This window comes from Saccopteryx leptura, chromosome 4, assembly GCF_036850995.1.
Source record: "Saccopteryx leptura isolate mSacLep1 chromosome 4, mSacLep1_pri_phased_curated, whole genome shotgun sequence".
NCBI classification, from domain to species: domain Eukaryota; kingdom Metazoa; phylum Chordata; class Mammalia; order Chiroptera; family Emballonuridae; genus Saccopteryx; species Saccopteryx leptura.
Window position 1 is genome coordinate 129,705,700 of NC_089506.1, and position 21,443 is coordinate 129,727,142.

The following is a 21,443-nucleotide window of genomic DNA, read 5'->3' on the forward strand; positions in this document are numbered from 1 at the left end:
CTGCATGCTAGACCGACGATCTACCACTGAGCCAACCGGCCAGGGCCAGAATGATTTTTTTTTTTTTTTTAATTTCAGGCAAAACCCCAAACAAGAATATTTCCTTCACAAATGTGTGGAATATTTTCCTTCCATGGGCTGTGTCCAGAGGTTATGTTTTGTTTTTTATAAAGATGATGGGGAAGGTGTTTTTCCCTGGACAGTCTTTTGCCCTACACTGAGTCTGGTTTTGAAATCACTAGATTGGGGAAGCTAAGTCAAAAAGTAAAGTGGGAGGGAAACACAAGTGGTAACAGAAAGGGTGATAAAGAATTACAAGTATTTTATGAACTTGATAGTCCTATACAAACTAATGTGAAACCTAAAGTTGGTTTTAAAGTGTGCCCTCTTTAAACCTGTTCTGAGCCGTATCTTAAATAACCTGTTTATTTTGATGGTGGCTGGACACCTTTGCTGGGTTCTTTTTCATATTTCACTATCTTTCTGTCTAACTGTTTCACTTACCTACCTTCTTTTATATCTTCATTTATTTTCAACTTGCCATATCCAAAAAGGAATACATATTTAACATAAAACATTTACAAATAAGTAGAATTTAAAAAATAGAGTGAATAGAGCCTGACCAGTGGATAGAGCATTGGACTGGGACACAGAGGACCCAGGCGTGAAACCCTGAGGCCGCTGGCTTGAGCACAGGGTCACTGGCTTGAGTGTGGGATCAAAGATATGACCCCATGGTTGCTGGCTTGAAGCTCAAGGTCGCTGGCCTGAAGCCCAAGGTAGCTGGCTTGAGCAAGGGGTCACACACTCTGCTGTAGCCCCCTGGTCAAGGCACATATGAGAAAGCAATCAATGAACAACGAAGGTGCCACGACGAAGAATTGATGCTTATCATCTGTCTTACTTCCTGTCTGTCTGTCCCTATCTGTCCCTCTCTCTGTCTCTGTAAAAAAAAAAAAAAGTAGAGTGAATAGAAAAGGATGGGATAGTTGCTTGACACCAAATTAAAAACAAACAAAAACAACACTCATGGCTGTAGGTGGACTTCACATTTAACTCTGAGATTTGAGATTTTTTTTATGTCCAGAGCAAAAGAAAATATTGGTAAGTCTATAAGAGTCACATTATTTGTAAGATAAATGGAAACCAGATGTTCAGGAAGAGTAAAGTATTTTTTGGCTCTAAGACCTGAGAGAAATTCCTCCTTTGGGAGAAGGTAAGGCAGAGAGTGCCCTCAAAGACATTTTAGTAATAGAGTGATGGTTTTCTTACAGATGTTTCTTGAGGCATTTTCTTTTATGCCAGATAGGGCCAGAGCACCAAAGTGCATTACAGTAAAAGTATTTTAAGTGGTCAAACAGTGCAGTCGAAGCACGTAGCTCTGTGGTGCTCGTTAAATCGGGGTTAAAGTTGAGATGCTAGCACATTGGCCCTGAGCCCTAACTCAGGCTTGGATATAAGACCTTTGTCATTTTGGAAATTCTAAAAGATAAAACAGCCTGTGTATTGAAAACTTTCAGTCAGGTGTTCGCTAAAGTATAGGTCAGTATCTATACTATGGCAAGAGGAAAAACTGCGGATATTTTTTAAAAAATCTTTTATTAAAAACTAAGTTATATATTTAAAAATTCAATTGGAAAAAAAATAGAAATGATATCCTTTCCTGAGCATTAAGAAGCCTAACCAGGGCCTCGATGAATAGACAGATACCTTATACTCAGTGGAACGGAGACTTGCAGGCACAGAAGGCCCAGGGACATGCAGCTGCTGCCACTGCTGTGACTCTGCTGCTCTGTTAAAAAGCAGTCGGATGATTGTGGGGCTGGGTACAGAACTCTGTGACTACACTACAGATCACTGAATTGTACATTTTAAATGGGGGACTTGTATATATATGAATCATATCTCAATAATGCTGTCAAATAGAGTGGTCAGAGATTTAGCTCTTCAAGAAGTATTTTTCCCTCCCAGAAAGCATAGGCTGCCATCTTCTTTAGGCTCAGCATGTTAAGTTCACATTTGTGAATCACTTTTAGGAGAAAAGCTCTAAGTGACTGTCACACAGGTACTTGGTGTCAGTTTGGTCAAGTATATGAATATATAGTTCTATTTCTAGTATCTCCCTACTTATAATACCTTTTTAATCTTTATAGGTCATGCCTCTCTTAAATCTATTCTGTGCATATTTTCTCCCAAATGATAAAAACAGTTTACATTTATGGATAATGAACCTGAGAGATTCCCTCGAGCTCTGATACCCAGTAGTTATTAAAAACCCCAAACAGAACCCCAAACAGAATCCATCTAAGCACCCATATAAGGGCTGAAAATATTTTTGTGGATATAGTTCTTTCTCTATTACATATTAATTAGTAAACACATGGGATCTCTCTTTCTCTTATATATTAGGAGGAAAACTACCATTTAAAACTTTATCTTAAAACCAAGGCGTTCATTGAATTCAGGGCCTTGACTTTAATGAATCATGGAAAAGAAGGAAATTAATTAAAAATGAGTTGGTTTATTGCATAAGCTGTGCAAGACTTCTCATTGCGATGCTACGAAACGTTCAGGACTGAGGAAAGGCTGGAGCAGGCCTATCATCCGCCTTCGCAGTTCCTAAGCAGTGTTAGGGGACAGCTCCGAGTGCAGCACAGCTCATTCCTTTTTAACAACTTTATCAAGGTGTGGTTTGCATACCATGCAGTTCACCCAATTACAGTGTTCGATTCAATGATGTTCAATACACGCACAGGGTTGTGCTACTGGCATCACAGTCCAGTTGCAGGACATTTCCATCAGCCCCAGAAGAAACCCTGTCCCTGTTAGCAGTCGCTCCCAGCTTTTCCTTGCCCTAGGCCAGCACGAACCTACTTTTTGTCTCTACTAGATTGCCTGTTCTGGACATTTCATATAAATGGAACCATACAATATGCAGCACAGCTTATTTTAATATTTTAGGAAAATATGGAACATTTGCAGCAACAACTATTTGTTGAGAAAACCTATTTCCTTCCATGGTTAAGTCTAAATTATAGGATAGGCAGTTAATACTATTTAAATATGCAGTGAAATTGAGATCACCATTGGTAGAAAAATCTAATCCTAGCACACCATGTGTTAGTTTGATCATGTGGCCCTGTTTTGTCTAGAAAACCCCTGTCTGGGAAAGTATGTGTCTTTCACCAGTGGGTGTCAGTGTCTGACTAAAGATTCTTCCTAGAGCCATTTCTATAATTAATCTTAAAGGCAGTCTCCCAAGGTCAAATATCAGCATTATTTGATTCTTGCATTTCTTTATGTGATCACCTCAGAATAAAAACTTGTAACAAATCCCATTAACCATATGCTATTTTAGCTATTAGATAGCTTTAAAATATTAAGATGTTGTCACCTTTCCTGAGTTTGAGCCCTGATTTTTTAAACATGTATTTACTTGGAGTCATCACTTTGAGAGTTAGTTGATAGAGCTTGTGTGCGCAGGACTGGTGTATGGAGTGCATGTGAATGTTTTGACAGCACTAGTGCCCTCTGCTAGCAAACAGAGACGTTAGGAAGCAGTGCTCTAACTAACCTTGTCATTTGATTAGCCTTGTCACTGGCAGTCAATTGTGTTAGGCAATTAAATGCTGAAACATTAGTTTGTTTAACAAGTTTTCTGTCATGCTGACTACTTTCATCTCCCATTCTTATTAGGATATCTCCTTGGTAGCGAGGATTACTATTCCCATGAGCGCTGCACCTTTATTAATGCTCTGAATGTCACACGATGTGCTCTTGATTTTCGAGATGGTGAAGAAGTTGCAACAGGATATGAAAATATGTATTCAGCAAACATATTTACCGAAAGGGCTACCGCCCTCATAACTAACCATCCACCAGAGAAGGTAAGTCTTGCCTCTTTATTGGTATCAAGATTGTATTAAGAGTGCATCTCTTCAGATGAATGTAGAAAAAGGCCACTGTCATATAGAGAAAAATCTAATAAATTCTAGGAGAATAGGTTTCAAATGTTAGAATACATCAGTATGAGTCCGGGAAGCTGGTTAAAGATAGACATTCCGGTAGCCCACCTCTAAGAGGCTGCGCTCTAACGTCTTTGAGAAATACAAACATCAGCATTTGAAATAAACTCCTCAAAGGTGAGTCTTATTAAAGTAGTCCCTAGAGAACACTCTAAAAATTTTGTGTCTGTAATATTTAGTAGAAATAATAGTTTTTATTATTTGGTATATCATGTGCATGTGCTATAAGTAATTTGTAAATTGACATTTTAAAAAAATGATAGGCTTATGTACCAGATGAGGTTCAATTATGGAAAACTTTCTTTTTTTAATTTTTATTGTTAATTTATTGTGTGACATGGTTTCAAGTGTCCCATTCAATACAGCACCCTCTACAGCCTGCAGCACACCCTCTTCCCCATGCAGAGAATCTCTGCTCTTATCCCCCTTTGCCACCCTCCCTCTAGTTCACCCCTCTTCCCCATGCAGAGAATCTCTCTGCTCTTATCCCTCTTTGCCACCCTCCCTCTAGTTCACCCCTGTTCCCCATGCAGAGAATCTCTGCTCTTATCCCCCTTTGCCACCCTCCCTCTAGTTCACCCCTCTTCCCCTCTCGCTGTTGCTACCCTGTGGTCTGTATATATGTGTTATGGATATGATTTTGGCTAATCTTTTCATTTTCTTTGATCCCATCTCCTCTTCCTTCTTCCCTCTGACAGCTGTCCATCTGTTTATTGTGACCCTGCCTCTGTTTATATATATTTTGTTCTTCAGTCCATTATGTTTATTAGATTCCTCTTTAGGTCCATCCATGCTGTCACAAAAGGTAAGATTTTCTTCTTTTTTACAGTACTGTGGCAAACTTTCTATTAAGAGATCAATAAACTTTAGGTTTGGGCAGGTCCCCTAACTTTGTATCCCTCCCCCATCCCCAAGATCATTTTAGCTATTTTAGATATTTTGCATCCCCTAATTTTAAAACCAGCTTGTTAATTTCTACAAAACAAAACAAAACAAAAATGCATGGTTGGATTTAGAAGTAATTGACTCTGTAGACCTTGGGAAGAATGGATGTTTTAAGAATACTGAATTTTTGAATCCATAAATGTGGCATACTGATGAGCCTCTTTCTCATATTTACCATCTTGAAGCCACTGTGTATGTCATATGCTGAAATGTTTTGACTTATCTATAGGTAAAAATAAAAAACTTTGAATAGCTTGAAACATTTTTTGTTAACCTAGAGTTAACCTTATGAACTAAAGTTTAAACTGAATTCTCTGCATTTAGCCTATGAATGCCTCTAAAATATTTGTGTTGAATCAAATATTTGTGTTGGTAGATCTCAGGCTCAAAATATGGCTTCATTAAGAACTGCATTAGCATACTCACAAATTTAGAGGCTTTAATAGGACCCTAACATCGCAAATTACAGAATGTGCAGTGCTGTTTGGTTCTTCCCCATTCCCTGCAGTTTGTCTCCCTAACGGTTACTGAAGGTCCTCAATGCAGGTCAATCCCAATTTGGATTCCAGTTCATGTACCTGTTAGACATAGTACCTGGCTGCCAACTCCCTTTCTGACATGGCTTCTTTGTGTCTCTGTCTGTGCCACCTCTGACTCAGCACTGGGAGTCTTCCCTGGTGTCTGTCCTCAGCTTTGCCCCACATCTGGCTTTTTATCACTTGTACATGCTGACATCTTGGCTCAGCCACGCTTGCTGTGGAACATGGAAGCAATTGGAGCATTCTCTCAAACTGTAGACGTATTGCAGATTTTAAATCTAGAGCTACATCAATGTTCAGACAGTTGGAAAGACAACTGCTAGGTAATTGGCTTAATTAAGTTCTCAGTTTTCTCCTGTATATTTGTTGTTTTGTGAGACAACTAAAAACCCAAAGAGTAAGATAAGGCCTTAAGAGAGCTGTTGTCCTTGTCTTGTTCTTTGAGAAGTCACTCTTTTACAAGTACACAGACTGGCTTAAAGAAGTGAAGTAACTTGTTCAGAGTCACAAAGCTCTTGAGAGTCAAACTTTAAATCCACACTGACTCCAGAGCTCAGTGCCCTCCCTACTTACAGTTTTATCCAAGACCAGAGATTATGAGCCTAAAGTGTGTGGTTCATCCCGACAGTATATTGGGATCATCTGGAAAGCTTATAAGAAATGCCAATTTCAGATATTGTGATATATTGGTCTGGGTGGGACCCTGTCATTGGTATTTAGTTACCCCTGTGCCCCCACCTCCTGCCGGTGATTCTGACATGCAGCTACGACCGACTCCCTCAAACATAGATTAGAAGCAGAATCCAATTGCCTTTTACAGGTTTACAATATAATCATGTAACTATAATATTCCTGCAATAAAAATTAGTTCCCATTAAGGAACAATAGAATATTCTCTCACAGTGCCTGTAACATGAAGCGGATAAGAGGAAGCAGCTGGGGTAAAATACTTCTTTGTGGGTGGGCTGCCTTCACTGGCGTGTGTAGAAAGCGCAGGAACTAAGGGACACTGTAGGCCCTACAGTTCAGATGGGAGGGTGGTCATTTTTCTACAGTGTCTGAACTATTCTGAAGCAGTACCCAGCCTTTCCAGCACCTTTACAGTAAGGTTTCAAGTATAGACATAAATGAATGAAATGATCAATAGCTGAGGAACACGCCAGAAAGTTTGTGTAAAACAGCAAATGCAGATGTTGATGTTTTAGGAAAAGTTCTCAGTAAAATGGTGTCACCCCAGTTCGAGGAGCTGCACTTACCATTTTACAACAATATTGAATCTTACTCTGTGCTAATTTCTCAAGTGCTATATACAGACTATAACATAGGTAGCTTGTTCTAGTAATCATTATAGAAATTCACACGTCTCCACAAGCCAAGTTAAAAGTGTCCCTATTTTAAAGAGCACTTGAGGTGGGGAAAAGCACATGGTGCTATTTTGTAACAAAAATACAGTTGGTGCTGGACTCAGACACTCCTAATAACTGTTTCTCATATGCTGGGAAGCAAAGTCCTTTCTCTTTTTCTGCAGGATAATTCCCTTAGTACTAACACTGCAGTGTGAAAGTAACATATTCATAAAATATCTTCTGGTTAAAAATAGCCACCTTCAGCACTTTGCAGAATAAAAATAGATGTTTTCTCACATATCTAATCTACTAAAGCTTCTTAAAGCAAATGCATATTTCTTGTGGTAGACTCCTACTTTCCCTGGAACAGTTTGGAAAGGGATGCCTTCATTTGGAAGTCAAAGATAGAGTGAGAATTTAAAAACATGTCATATGCCTTTTAAATTCATTCTTTAAGTTAGGAAAATAGACTAAACAAATGAAAATAAGACTCTTCCTCACTGAAATTAGTATCTTAGCATGGTGAGGATATTTTAAGAGTATAATAATAGACATAATAAGACAAGGAAATGAACCCCTAGCATCTTATTTATATGCTAATAACTTTAAGTAATAATGTCATACTCTGTTTGGTCGTGATTCACATCTAGGATTCTATTATGTAGTCCTAAGAAACCTGAAAGGGTACAGTTGAGGCTGGTGTAAAGGAAGTAGCTACCCCTAGTCTCATCAGACGAGGGATCTGGACCTGAGAAAGAAGAGGAGGGATCAGGGTTCAGCATAAACCCAGAGATCAGTGAATATCAGGTTGGGTCTAGGACTTGAGTGTTTTGAATCAGAATGTCAATAAAATCCGAATGTGCCCTCAGGTCTCCAAAGTCCAAGACATGATTGGGTTAGAACTCAAGTCAATAGATCTTGTAGTAATAATGAGCTCATCTCCAGGGTGGTGGCCACCTGATTTGGGCTATCAGAGGCCCTGGCTGGCAAGTGTGAGGAAATTAGCTACGTGTAGATGCTTAAGGAGAGAGGTGGGAGCAGTGCTGCAGGTGGGTCCTGAGTGTGAGGAAACTAGCTACGAGTAGATGCTTACTGGGAGAGAGAGGAGCAGTGCTGCAGGTGGGTCCTGAGTGTGAGGAAACTAGCTACGTGTAGATGCTTACTGAGAGAGGTGGGAGCAGTGCTGCAGGTGGGTCCTGAGTGTGAGGAAACTAGCTACGTGTAGATGCTTACTGGGAGAGGTGGGAGCAGTGCTGCAGGTGGGTCCTGAGTGTAAGGAAACTAGCTACGTGTAGATGCTTACTGGGAAAGGTGGGAGCAGTGCTGCAGGTGGGTCCTGAGTGTGAGGAAACTAGCTACGTGTAGATGCTTACTGGGAGAGGTGGGAGCAGTGCTGCAGGTGGGTCCTGAGTGTGAGGAAACTAGCTACGTGTAGATGCTTACTGGGAGAGGTGGGAGCTGTGCTGCAGGTGGGTCCTGAGTGTGAGGAAACTAGCTACGTATAGATGCTTACTGGGAGAGGTGGGAGCAGTGCTGCAGGTGGGTCCTGAGTGTGAGGAAACTAGCTACGTGTAGATGCTTACTGGGAGAGGTGGGAGCTGTGCTGCAGGTGGGTCCTGAGTGTGAGGAAACTAGCTACGTGTAGATGCTTACTGGGAGAGGTGGGAGCAGTGCTGCAGGTGGGTCCTGAGTGTGAGGAAACTAGCTACGTGTAGATGCTTACTGGGAGAGGTGGGAGCTGTGCTGCAGGTGGGTCCTGAGTGTGAGGAAACTAGCTACGTATAGATGCTTACTGGGAGAGGTGGGAGCAGTGCTGCAGGTGGGTCCTGAGTGTGAGGAAACTAGCTACGTGTAGATGCTTACTGGGAGAGGTGGGAGCAGTGCTGCAGGTGGGTCCTGAGTGTGAGGAAACTAGCTACGTGTAGATGCTTACTGGGAGAGGTGGGAGCAGTGCTGCAGGTGGGTCCTGAGTGTGAGGAAACTAGCTACGTGTAGATGCTTACTGGGAGAGGTGGGAGCAGTGCTGCAGGTGGGTCCTGAGTGTGAGGAAACTAGCTACGTGTAGATGCTTACTGGGAGAGAGAGGAGCAGTGCTGCAGGTGGGTCCTGAGTGTGAGGAAACTAGCTACGTGTAGATGCTTACTGGGAGAGAGAGGAGCAGTGCTGCAGGTGGGTCCTGAGTGTGAGGAAACTAGCTACGTGTAGATGCTTACTGAGAGAGGTGGGAGCAGTGCTGCAGGTAGGTCCTGAGTGTGAGGAAACTAGCTACATGTAGATGCTTACTGGGAGAGGTGGGAGTAGTGCTGCAGGTGGGTCCTGAGTGTGAGGAAACTAGCTACGTGTAGATGCTTACTGGGAGAGAGAGGAGCAGTGCTGCAGGTGGGTCCTGAGTGTGAGGAAACTAGCTACGTGTAGATGCTTACTGGGAGAGAGAGGAGCAGTGCTGCAGGTGGGTCCTGAGTGTGAGGAAACTAGCTACGTGTAGATGCTTACTGGGAGAGGTGGGAGCAGTGCTGCAGGTGGGTCCTGAGTGTGAGGAAACTAGCTACGTGTAGATGCTTCCTGGGAGAGAGAGGAGCAGTGCTGCAGGTGGGTCCTGAGTGTGAGGAAACTAGCTACGTGTAGATGCTTACTGGGAGAGACGGGAGCAGTGCTGCAGGTGGGTCCTGAGTGTGAGGAAACTAGCTACGTGTAGATGCTTACTGGGAGAGGTGGGAGCAGTGCTGCAGGTGGGTCCTGAGTGTGAGGAAACTAGCTACGTGTAGATGCTTACTGAGAGAGAGAGGAGCAGTGCTGCAGGTGGGCCTGAGTGTGAGGAAACTAGCTACGTGTAGATGCTTACTGGGAGAGGTGGGAGCAGTGCTGCAGGTGGGTCCTGAGTGTGAGGAAACTAGCTACGTGTAGATGCTTACTGGGAGAGAGAGGAGCAGTGCTGCAGGTGGGTCCTGAGTGTGAGGAAACTAGCTACGTGTAGATGCTTACTGGGCGAAGTGGGAGCAGTGCTGCAGGTGGGTCCTGATTGTGAGGAAACTAGCTATGTGTAGATGCTTACTGGGAGAGGTGGGAGCTGTGCTGCAGGTGGGTCCTGAGTGTGAGGAAACTAGCTACATGTAGATGCTTACTGGGAGAGAGAGGAGCAGTGCTGCAGGTGGGTCCTGAGTGTGAGGAAACTAGCTACCTGTAGATGCTTACTGAGAGAGGAGGGAGCAGTGCTGCAGGTGGGTCCTGAGTGTGAGGAAACTAGCTACGTGTAGATGCTTACTGGGAGAGAGAGGAGCAGTGCTGCAGGTGGGTCCTGAGTGTGAGGAAACTAGCAACGTGTAGATGCTTACTGGGAGAAGTTTGAGCAGTGCTGCAGGTGGGTCCTGAGTGTGAGGAAACTAGCTATGTGTAGATGCTTACTGGGAGAGGTGGGAGCAGTGCTGCAGGTGGGTCCTGATTGTGAGGAAACTAGCTACGTGTAGATGCTTACTGAGAGAGGAGGGAGCAGTGCTGCAGGTGGGTCCTGAGTGTGAGGAAACTAGCTACGTGTAGATGCTTACTGGGAGAGGTGGGAGCAGTGCTGCAGGTGGGTCCTGAGTGTGAGGAAACTAGCTACGTGTAGATGCTTACTGGGAGATGTGGGAGCAGTGCTGCAGGTGGGTCCTGAGTGTGAGGAAACTAGCTACGTGTAGATGCTTACTGTGAGAGGTGGGAGCAGTGCTGCATGTCGTCCTGAGTGTGAGGAAACTAGCTACGTGTAGATGCTTACTGTGAGAGGTGGGAGCAGTGCTGCATGTCGTCCTGAGTGTGAGGAAACTAGCTACGTGTAGATGCTTACTGGGAGAGGTGGGAGCAGTGCTGCAGGTGGGTCCTGAGTGTGAGGAAACTAGCTACGTGTAGATGCTTACTGGGAGAGACGGGAGCAGTGCTGCAGGTGGGTCCTGAGTGTGAGGAAACTAGCTATGTGTAGATGCTTACTGGGAGAGGTGGGAGTAGTGCTGCAGGTGGGTCCTGAGTGTGAGGAAACTAGCTACGTGTAGATGCTTACTGGGAGAGAGAGGAGCAGTGCTGCAGGTGGGTCCTGAGTGTGAGGAAACTAGCTACGTGTAGATGCTTACTGGGAGAAGTGGGAGCAGTGCTGCAGGTGGGTCCTGAGTGTGAGGAAACTAGCTATGTGTAGATGCTTACTGGGAGAGGTGGGAGCAGTGCTGCAGGTGGGTCCTGATTGTGAGGAAACTAGCTACGTGTAGATGCTTACTGGGAGAGGTGGGAGCAGTGCTGCATGTCGTCCTGAGTGTGAGGAAACTAGCTACGTGTAGATGCTTACTGGGAGAGGTGGGAGCAGTGCTGCAGGTGGGTCCTGAGTGTGAGGAAACTAGCTACGTGTAGATGCTTACTGGGAGAGAGAGGAGCAGTGCTGCAGGTGGGTCCTGAGTGTGAGGAAACTAGCTACGTGTAGATGCTTACTGGGAGAGAGAGGAGCAGTGCTGCAGGTGGGTCCTGAGTGTGAGGAAACTAGCTACGTGTAGATGCTTACTGGGAGAGACGGGAGCAGTGCTGCAGGTGGGTCCTGAGTGTGAGGAAACTAGCTACGTGTAGATGCTTACTGGGAGAGAGAGGAGCAGTGCTGCAGGTGGGTCCTGAGTGTGAGGAAACTAGCTACGTGTAGATGCTTACTGGGAGAGAGAGGAGCAGTGCTGCAGGTGGGTCCTGAGTGTGAGGAAACTAGCTACGTGTAGATGCTTACTGGGAGAGGTGGGAGCAGTGCTGCAGGTGGGTCCTGAGTGTGAGGAAACTAGCTACGTGTAGATGCTTACTGGGAGAAGTGGGAGCAGTGCTGCAGGTGGGTCCTGAGTGTGAGGAAACTAGCTACGTGTAGATGCTTACTGGGAGAGGTGGGAGCAGTGCTGCAGGTGGGTCCTGATTGTGAGGAAACTAGCTACGTGTAGATGCTTACTGGGAGAGGTGGGAGCAGTGCTGCAGGTGGGTCCTGAGTGTGAGGAAACTAGCTACGTGTAGATGCTTACTGGGAGAGGTGGGAGCAGTGCTGCAGGTGGGTCCTGATTGTGAGGAAACTAGCTACGTGTAGATGCTTACTGAGAGAGGAGGGAGCAGTGCTGCAGGTGGGTCCTGAGTGTGAGGAAACTAGCTATGTGTAGATGCTTACTGGGAGAGGTGGGAGCAGTGCTGCAGGTGGGTCCTGAGTGTGAGGAAACTAGCTATGTGTAGATGCTTACTGGAAGATGTGGGAGCAGTGCTGCAGGTGGGTCCTGATTGTGAGGAAACTAGCTACGTGTAGATGCTTACTGGGAGAGAGAGGAGCAGTGCTGCAGGTGGGTCCTGAGTGTGAGGAAACTAGCTATGTGTAGGTGCTTACTGAGAGAGAGAGGAGCAGTGCTGCATGTGGGTCCTGAGTGTGAGGAAACTAGCTACGTGTAGATGCTTACTGGGAGAGGTGGGAGCAGTGCTGCAGGTGGGTCCTGAGTGTGAGGAAACTAGCTACGTGTAGATGCTTACTGGGAGAGGTGGGAGCAGGGCTGCAGGTGGGTCCTGAGTGTGAGGAAACTAGCTACGTGTAGATGCTTACTGGGAGAGGTGGGAGCAGTGCTGCAGGTGGGTCCTGAGTGTGAGGAAACTAGCTACGTGTAGATGCTTACTGGGAGAGGTGGGAGCAGTGCTGCAGGTGGGTCCTGAGTGTGAGGAAACTAGCTACGTGTAGATGCTTACTGGGAGAGGTGGGAGCAGTGCTGCAGGTGGGTCCTGAGTGTGAGGAAACTAGCTACGTGTAGATGCTTACTGGGAGAGACGGGAGCAGTGCTGCAGGTGGGTCCTGAGTGTGAGGAAACTAGCTATGTGTAGATGCTTACTGGGAGAGGTGGGAGCAGTGCTGCAGGTGGGTCCTGATTGTGAGGAAACTAGCTACGTGTAGATGCTTACTGAGAGAGGAGGGAGCAGTGCTGCAGGTGGGTCCTGAGTGTGAGGAAACTAGCTATGTGTAGATGCTTACTGGGAGAGGTGGGAGTAGTGCTGCAGGTGGGTCCTGAGTGTGAGGAAACTAGCTACGTGTAGATGCTTACTGGGAGAGAGAGGAGCAGTGCTGCAGGTGGGTCCTGAGTGTGAGGAAACTAGCTACGTGTAGATGCTTACTGGGAGAGGTGGGAGCAGTGCTGCAGGTGGGTCCTGAGTGTGAGGAAACTAGCTATGTGTAGATGCTTACTGGGAGAGGTGGGAGCAGTGCTGCAGGTGGGTCCTGATTGTGAGGAAACTAGCTACGTGTAGATGCTTACTGGGAGAGGTGGGAGCAGTGCTGCATGTCGTCCTGAGTGTGAGGAAACTAGCTACGTGTAGATGCTTACTGGGAGAGGTGGGAGCAGTGCTGCAGGTGGGTCCTGAGTGTGAGGAAACTAGCTACGTGTAGATGCTTACTGGGAGAGAGAGGAGCAGTGCTGCAGGTGGGTCCTGAGTGTGAGGAAACTAGCTACGTGTAGATGCTTACTGGGAGAGAGAGGAGCAGTGCTGCAGGTGGGTCCTGAGTGTGAGGAAACTAGCTACGTGTAGATGCTTACTGGGAGAGACGGGAGCAGTGGTGCAGGTGGGTCCTGAGTGTGAGGAAACTAGCTACGTGTAGATGCTTACTGGGAGAGAGAGGAGCAGTGCTGCAGGTGGGTCCTGAGTGTGAGGAAACTAGCTACGTGTAGATGCTTACTGGGAGAGGTGGGAGCAGTGCTGCAGGTGGGTCCTGAGTGTGAGGAAACTAGCTACGTGTAGATGCTTCCTGGGAGAGAGAGGAGCAGTGCTGCAGGTGGGTCCTGAGTGTGAGGAAACTAGCTACGTGTAGATGCTTACTGGGAGAGACGGGAGCAGTGCTGCAGGTGGGTCCTGAGTGTGAGGAAACTAGCTACGTGTAGATGCTTACTGGGAGAGGTGGGAGCAGTGCTGCAGGTGGGTCCTGAGTGTGAGGAAACTAGCTACGTGTAGATGCTTACTGGGAGAGAGAGGAGCAGTGCTGCAGGTGGGTCCTGAGTGTGAGGAAACTAGCTACCTGTAGATGCTTACTGAGAGAGGAGGGAGCAGTGCTGCAGGTGGGTCCTGAGTGTGAGGAAACTAGCTACGTGTAGATGCTTACTGGGAGAGAGAGGAGCAGTGCTGCAGGTGGGTCCTGAGTGTGAGGAAACTAGCAACGTGTAGATGCTTACTGGGAGAAGTTTGAGCAGTGCTGCAGGTGGGTCCTGAGTGTGAGGAAACTAGCTATGTGTAGATGCTTACTGGGAGAGGTGGGAGCAGTGCTGCAGGTGGGTCCTGATTGTGAGGAAACTAGCTACGTGTAGATGCTTACTGAGAGAGGAGGGAGCAGTGCTGCAGGTGGGTCCTGAGTGTGAGGAAACTAGCTACGTGTAGATGCTTACTGGGAGAGGTGGGAGCAGTGCTGCAGGTGGGTCCTGAGTGTGAGGAAACTAGCTACGTGTAGATGCTTACTGGGAGATGTGGGAGCAGTGCTGCAGGTGGGTCCTGAGTGTGAGGAAACTAGCTACGTGTAGATGCTTACTGTGAGAGGTGGGAGCAGTGCTGCATGTCGTCCTGAGTGTGAGGAAACTAGCTACGTGTAGATGCTTACTGTGAGAGGTGGGAGCAGTGCTGCATGTCGTCCTGAGTGTGAGGAAACTAGCTACGTGTAGATGCTTACTGGGAGAGGTGGGAGCAGTGCTGCAGGTGGGTCCTGAGTGTGAGGAAACTAGCTACGTGTAGATGCTTACTGGGAGAGACGGGAGCAGTGCTGCAGGTGGGTCCTGAGTGTGAGGAAACTAGCTATGTGTAGATGCTTACTGGGAGAGGTGGGAGTAGTGCTGCAGGTGGGTCCTGAGTGTGAGGAAACTAGCTACGTGTAGATGCTTACTGGGAGAGAGAGGAGCAGTGCTGCAGGTGGGTCCTGAGTGTGAGGAAACTAGCTACGTGTAGATGCTTACTGGGAGAAGTGGGAGCAGTGCTGCAGGTGGGTCCTGAGTGTGAGGAAACTAGCTATGTGTAGATGCTTACTGGGAGAGGTGGGAGCAGTGCTGCAGGTGGGTCCTGATTGTGAGGAAACTAGCTACGTGTAGATGCTTACTGGGAGAGGTGGGAGCAGTGCTGCATGTCGTCCTGAGTGTGAGGAAACTAGCTACGTGTAGATGCTTACTGGGAGAGGTGGGAGCAGTGCTGCAGGTGGGTCCTGAGTGTGAGGAAACTAGCTACGTGTAGATGCTTACTGGGAGAGAGAGGAGCAGTGCTGCAGGTGGGTCCTGAGTGTGAGGAAACTAGCTACGTGTAGATGCTTACTGGGAGAGAGTGGAGCAGTGCTGCAGGTGGGTCCTGAGTGTGAGGAAACTAGCTACGTGTAGATGCTTACTGGGAGAGGTGGGAGCAGTGCTGCAGGTGGGTCCTGAGTGTGAGGAAACTAGCTACGTGTAGATGCTTACTGGGAGAAGTGGGAGCAGTGCTGCAGGTGGGTCCTGAGTGTGAGGAAACTAGCTACGTGTAGATGCTTACTGGGAGAGGTGGGAGCAGTGCTGCAGGTGGGTCCTGATTGTGAGGAAACTAGCTACGTGTAGATGCTTACTGGGAGAGGTGGGAGCAGTGCTGCAGGTGGGTCCTGAGTGTGAGGAAACTAGCTACGTGTAGATGCTTACTGGGAGAGGTGGGAGCAGTGCTGCAGGTGGGTCCTGATTGTGAGGAAACTAGCTACGTGTAGATGCTTACTGAGAGAGGAGGGAGCAGTGCTGCAGGTGGGTCCTGAGTGTGAGGAAACTAGCTATGTGTAGATGCTTACTGGGAGAGGTGGGAGCAGTGCTGCAGGTGGGTCCTGAGTGTGAGGAAACTAGCTATGTGTAGATGCTTACTGGGAGAGGTGGGAGCAGTGCTGCAGGTGGGTCCTGAGTGTGAGGAAACTAGCTACGTGTAGATGCTTACTGGGAGAGAGAGGAGCAGTGCTGCAGGTGGGTCCTGAGTGTGAGGAAACTAGCTATGTGTAGGTGCTTACTGAGAGAGAGAGGAGCAGTGCTGCATGTGGGTCCTGAGTGTGAGGAAACTAGCTACGTGTAGATGCTTACTGGGAGAGGTGGGAGCAGTGCTGCAGGTGGGTCCTGAGTGTGAGGAAACTAGCTACGTGTAGATGCTTACTGGGAGAGGTGGGAGCAGGGCTGCAGGTGGGTCCTGAGTGTGAGGAAACTAGCTACGTGTAGATGCTTACTGGGAGAGGTGGGAGCAGTGCTGCAGGTGGGTCCTGAGTGTGAGGAAACTAGCTACGTGTAGATGCTTACTGGGAGAGGTGGGAGCAGTGCTGCAGGTGGGTCCTGAGTGTGAGGAAACTAGCTACGTGTAGATGCTTACTGGGAGAGGTTGGAGCAGTGCTGCAGGTGGGTCCTGAGTGTGAGGAAACTAGCTACGTGTAGATGCTTACTGAGAGAGGTGGGAGCAGTGCTGCAGGTGGGTCCTGAGTGTGAGGAAACTAGCTACGTGTAGATGTTTTTGAGAGTGAGAGGAGCAGTGCTGCAGGTGGGTCCTGAGTGTGAGGAAACTAGCTACGTGTAGATGCTTACTGGGAGAGGTGGGAGCAGTGCTGCAGGTGGGTCCTGAGTGTGAGGAAACTAGCTACGTGTAGATGTTTCCTGAGAGAGGTGGGAGCAGTGCTGCAGGTGGGTCCTGAGTGTGAGGAAACTAGCTACGTGTAGATGCTTACTGGGAGAGGTGGGAGCAGTGCTGCAGGTGGGTCCTGAGTGTGAGGAAACGAGCTACGTGTAGATGCTTACTGAGAGAGGTGGGAGCAGTGCTGCAGGTAGGTCCTGAGTGTGAGGAAACTAGCTACGTGTAGATGCTTACTGGGAGAGGTGGGAGCAGTGCTGCACGTGGGTCCTGAGTGTGAGGAAACTAGCTACGTGTAGATGCTTACTGGGAGAGGTGGGAGCAGTGCTGCAGGTGGGTCCTGAGTGTGAGGAAACTAGCTACGTGTAGATGCTTACTGGGAGAGAGAGGAGCAGTGCTGCAGGTGGGTCCTGAGTGTGAGGAAACTAGCTACGTGTAGATGCTTACTGAGAGAGGTGGGAGCAGTGCTGCAGGTGGGTCCTGAGTGTGAGGAAACTAGCTACGTGTAGATGCTTACTGGGAGAGGTTGGAGCAGTGCTGCAGGTGGGTCCTGAGTGTGAGGAAACTAGCTACGTGTAGATGCTTACTGGGAGAGAGAGGAGCAGTGCTGCAGGTGGGTCCTGAGTGTGAGGAAACTAGCTACGTGTAGATGCTTACTGGGAGAGGTGGGAGCAGTGCTGCAGGTGGGTCCTGAGTGTGAGGAAACTAGCTACGTGTAGATGCTTACTGGGAGAAGTGGGAGCAGTGCTGCAGGTGGGTCCTGAGTGTGAGGAAACTAGCTACGTGTAGATGCTTACTGGGAGAGGTGGGAGCAGTGCTGCAGGTGGGTCCTGATTGTGAGGAAACTAGCTACGTGTAGATGCTTACTGGGAGAGGTGGGAGCAGTGCTGCAGGTGGGTCCTGAGTGTGAGGAAACTAGCTACGTGTAGATGCTTACTGGGAGAGGTGGGAGCAGTGCTGCAGGTGGGTCCTGATTGTGAGGAAACTAGCTACGTGTAGATGCTTACTGAGAGAGGAGGGAGCAGTGCTGCAGGTGGGTCCTGAGTGTGAGGAAACTAGCTATGTGTAGATGCTTACTGGGAGAGGTGGGAGCAGTGCTGCAGGTGGGTCCTGAGTGTGAGGAAACTAGCTATGTGTAGATGCTTACTGGAAGATGTGGGAGCAGTGCTGCAGGTGGGTCCTGATTGTGAGGAAACTAGCTACGTGTAGATGCTTACTGGGAGAGAGAGGAGCAGTGCTGCAGGTGGGTCCTGAGTGTGAGGAAACTAGCTATGTGTAGGTGCTTACTGAGAGAGAGAGGAGCAGTGCTGCATGTGGGTCCTGAGTGTGAGGAAACTAGCTACGTGTAGATGCTTACTGGGAGAGGTGGGAGCAGTGCTGCAGGTGGGTCCTGAGTGTGAGGAAACTAGCTACGTGTAGATGCTTACTGGGAGAGGTGGGAGCAGGGCTGCAGGTGGGTCCTGAGTGTGAGGAAACTAGCTACGTGTAGATGCTTACTGGGAGAGGTGGGAGCAGTGCTGCAGGTGGGTCCTGAGTGTGAGGAAACTAGCTACGTGTAGATGCTTACTGGGAGAGGTGGGAGCAGTGCTGCAGGTGGGTCCTGAGTGTGAGGAAACTAGCTACGTGTAGATGCTTACTGAGAGAGGAGGGAGCAGTGCTGCAGGTGGGTCCTGAGTGTGAGGAAACTAGCTATGTGTAGATGCTTACTGGGAGAGGTGGGAGTAGTGCTGCAGGTGGGTCCTGAGTGTGAGGAAACTAGCTACGTGTAGATGCTTACTGGGAGAGAGAGGAGCAGTGCTGCAGGTGGGTCCTGAGTGTGAGGAAACTAGCTACGTGTAGATGCTTACTGGGAGAAGTGGGAGCAGTGCTGCAGGTGGGTCCTGAGTGTGAGGAAACTAGCTATGTGTAGATGCTTACTGGGAGAGGTGGGAGCAGTGCTGCAGGTGGGTCCTGATTGTGAGGAAACTAGCTACGTGTAGATGCTTACTGGGAGAGGTGGGAGCAGTGCTGCAGGTGGGTCCTGAGTGTGAGGAAACTAGCTACGTGTAGATGCTTACTGGGAGAGGTGGGAGCAGTGCTGCAGGTGGGTCCTGAGTGTGAGGAAACTAGCTACGTGTAGATGCTTACTGGGAGAGAGAGGAGCAGTGCTGCAGGTGGGTCCTGAGTGTGAGGAAACTAGCTACGTGTAGATGCTTACTGGGAGAGAGAGGAGCAGTGCTGCAGGTGGGTCCTGAGTGTGAGGAAACTAGCTACGTGTAGATGCTTACTGGGAGAGACGGGAGCAGTGCTGCAGGTGGGTCCTGAGTGTGAGGAAACTAGCTACGTGTAGATGCTTACTGGGAGAGAGAGGAGCAGTGCTGCAGGTGGGTCCTGAGTGTGAGGAAACTAGCTACGTGTAGATGCTTACTGGGAGAGAGAGGAGCAGTGCTGCAGGTGGGTCCTGAGTGTGAGGAAACTAGCTACGTGTAGATGCTTACTGGGAGAGGTGGGAGCAGTGCTGCAGGTGGGTCCTGATTGTGAGGAAACTAGCTACGTGTAGATGCTTACTGAGAGAGGAGGGAGCAGTGCTGCAGGTGGGTCCTGAGTGTGAGGAAACTAGCTATGTGTAGATGCTTACTGGGAGAGGTGGGAGCAGTGCTGCAGGTGGGTCCTGAGTGTGAGGAAACTAGCTATGTGTAGATGCTTACTGGGAGATGTGGGAGCAGTGCTGCAGGTGGGTCCTGAGTGTGAGGAAACTAGCTACGTGTAGATGCTTACTGGGAGAGAGAGGAGCAGTGCTGCAGGTGGGTCCTGAGTGTGAGGAAACTAGCTATGTGTAGGTGCTTACTGAGAGAGAGAGGAGCAGTGCTGCATGTGGGTCCTGAGTGTGAGGAAACTAGCTACGTGTAGATGCTTACTGGGAGAGGTGGGAGCAGTGCTGCAGGTGGGTCCTGAGTGTGAGGAAACTAGCTACGTGTAGATGCTTACTGGGAGAGGTGGGAGCAGGGCTGCAGGTGGGTCCTGAGTGTGAGGAAACTAGCTACGTGTAGATGCTTACTGGGAGAGGTGGGAGCAGTGCTGCAGGTGGGTCCTGAGTGTGAGGAAACTAGCTACGTGTAGATGCTTACTGGGAGAGGTGGGAGCAGTGCTGCAGGTGGGTCCTGAGTGTGAGGAAACTAGCTACGTGTAGATGCTTACTGGGAGAGGTGGGAGCAGTGCTGCAGGTGGGTCCTGAGTGTGAGGAAACTAGCTACGTGTAGATGCTTACTGAGAGAGGTGGGAGCAGTGCTGCAGGTGGGTCCTGAGTGTGAGGAAACTAGCTACGTGTAGATGCTTACTGGGAGAGGTGGGAGCAGTGCTGCAGGTGGGTCCTGAGTGTGAGGAAACTAGCTACGTGTAGATGCTTACTGAGAGAGGAGGGAGCAGTGCTGCAGTTGGGTCCTGAGTGTGAGGAAACTAGCTATGTGTAGATGCTTACTGGGAGAGGTGGGAGTAGTGCTGCAGGTGGGTCCTGAGTGTGAGGAAACTAGCTACGTGTAGATGCTTACTGGGAGAGAGAGGAGCAGTGCTGCAGGTGGGTCCTGAGTGTGAGGAAACTAGCTACGTGTAGATGCTTACTGGGAGAGAGAGGAGCAGTGCTGCAGGTGGGTCCTGAGTGTGAGGAAACTAGCTACGTGTAGATGCTTACTGGGAGAGAGAGGAGCAGTGCTGCAGGTGGGTCCTGAGTGTGAGGAAACTAGCTACGTGTAGATGCTTACTGGGAGAGGTGGGAGCAGTGCTGCAGGTGGGTCCTGAGTGTGAGGAAACTAGCTACGTGTAGATGCTTACTGGGAGAGGTGGGAGCAGTGCTGCAGGTGGGTCCTGAGTGTGAGGAAACTAGCTACGTGTAGATGCTTACTGGGAGAGAGAGGAGCAGTGCTGCAGGTGGGTCCTGAGTGTGAGGAAACTAGCTACGTGTAGATGCTTACTGGGAGAGAGAGGAGCAGTGCTGCAGGTGGGTCCTGAGTGTGAGGAAACTAGCTACGTGTAGATGCTTACTGGGAGAGACGGGAGCAGTGCTGCAGGTGGGTCCTGAGTGTGAGGAAACTAGCTACGTGTAGATGCTTACTGGGAGAGAGAGGAGCAGTGCTGCAGGTGGGTCCTGAGTGTGAGGAAACTAGCTACGTGTAGATGCTTACTGGGAGAGAGAGGAGCAGTGCTGCAGGTGGGTCCTGAGTGTGAGGAAACTAGCTACGTGTAGATGCTTACTGGGAGAGGTGGGAGCAGTGCTGCAGGTGGGTCCTGAGTGTGAGGAAACTAGCTACGTGTAGATGCTTACTGGGAGAAGTGGGAGCAGTGCTGCAGGTGGGTCCTGAGTGTGAGGAAACTAGCTACGTGTAGATGCTTACTGGGAGAGGTGGGAGCAGTGCTGCAGGTGGGTCCTGATTGTGAGGAAACTAGCTACGTGTAGATGCTTACTGGGAGAGGTGGGAGCAGTGCTGCAGGTGGGTCCTGAGTGTGAGGAAACTAGCTACGTGTAGATGCTTACTGGGAGAGGTGGGAGCAGTGCTGCAGGTGGGTCCTGATTGTGAGGAAACTAGCTACGTGTAGATGCTTACTGAGAGAGGAGGGAGCAGTGCTGCAGGTGGGTCCTGAGTGTGAGGAAACTAGCTATGTGTAGATGCTTACTGGGAGAGGTGGGAGCAGTGCTGCAGGTGGGTCCTGAGTGTGAGGAAACTAGCTATGTGTAGATGCTTACTGGGAGATGTGGGAGCAGTGCTGCAGGTGGGTCCTGAGTGTGAGGAAACTAGCTACGTGTAGATGCTTACTGGGAGAGAGAGGAGCAGTGCTGCAGGTGGGTCCTGAGTGTGAGGAAACTAGCTATGTGTAGGTGCTTACTGAGAGAGAGAGGAGCAGTGCTGCATGTGGGTCCTGAGTGTGAGGAAACTAGCTACGTGTAGATGCTTACTGGGAGAGGTGGGAGCAGTGCTGCAGGTGGGTCCTGAGTGTGAGGAAACTAGCTACGTGTAGAT

General features: G+C 48.8%; 1 protein-coding gene across 2 annotated transcripts in view; it reads left to right on the forward strand.

The window, feature by feature from the left end:
• The window catches only part of ARSB (arylsulfatase B), a 266,796-nt gene that overhangs the window by 27,035 nt on the left and 218,318 nt on the right, over positions 1–21,443 (forward strand). For both annotated transcript variants that reach the window (XM_066381697.1, XM_066381698.1), the window contains exon 3: positions 3,697–3,887. In XM_066381697.1, the coding sequence (XP_066237794.1) occupies positions 3,697–3,887 (191 nt within the window). The remainder of the gene's footprint in view (positions 1–3,696; positions 3,888–21,443) is intronic.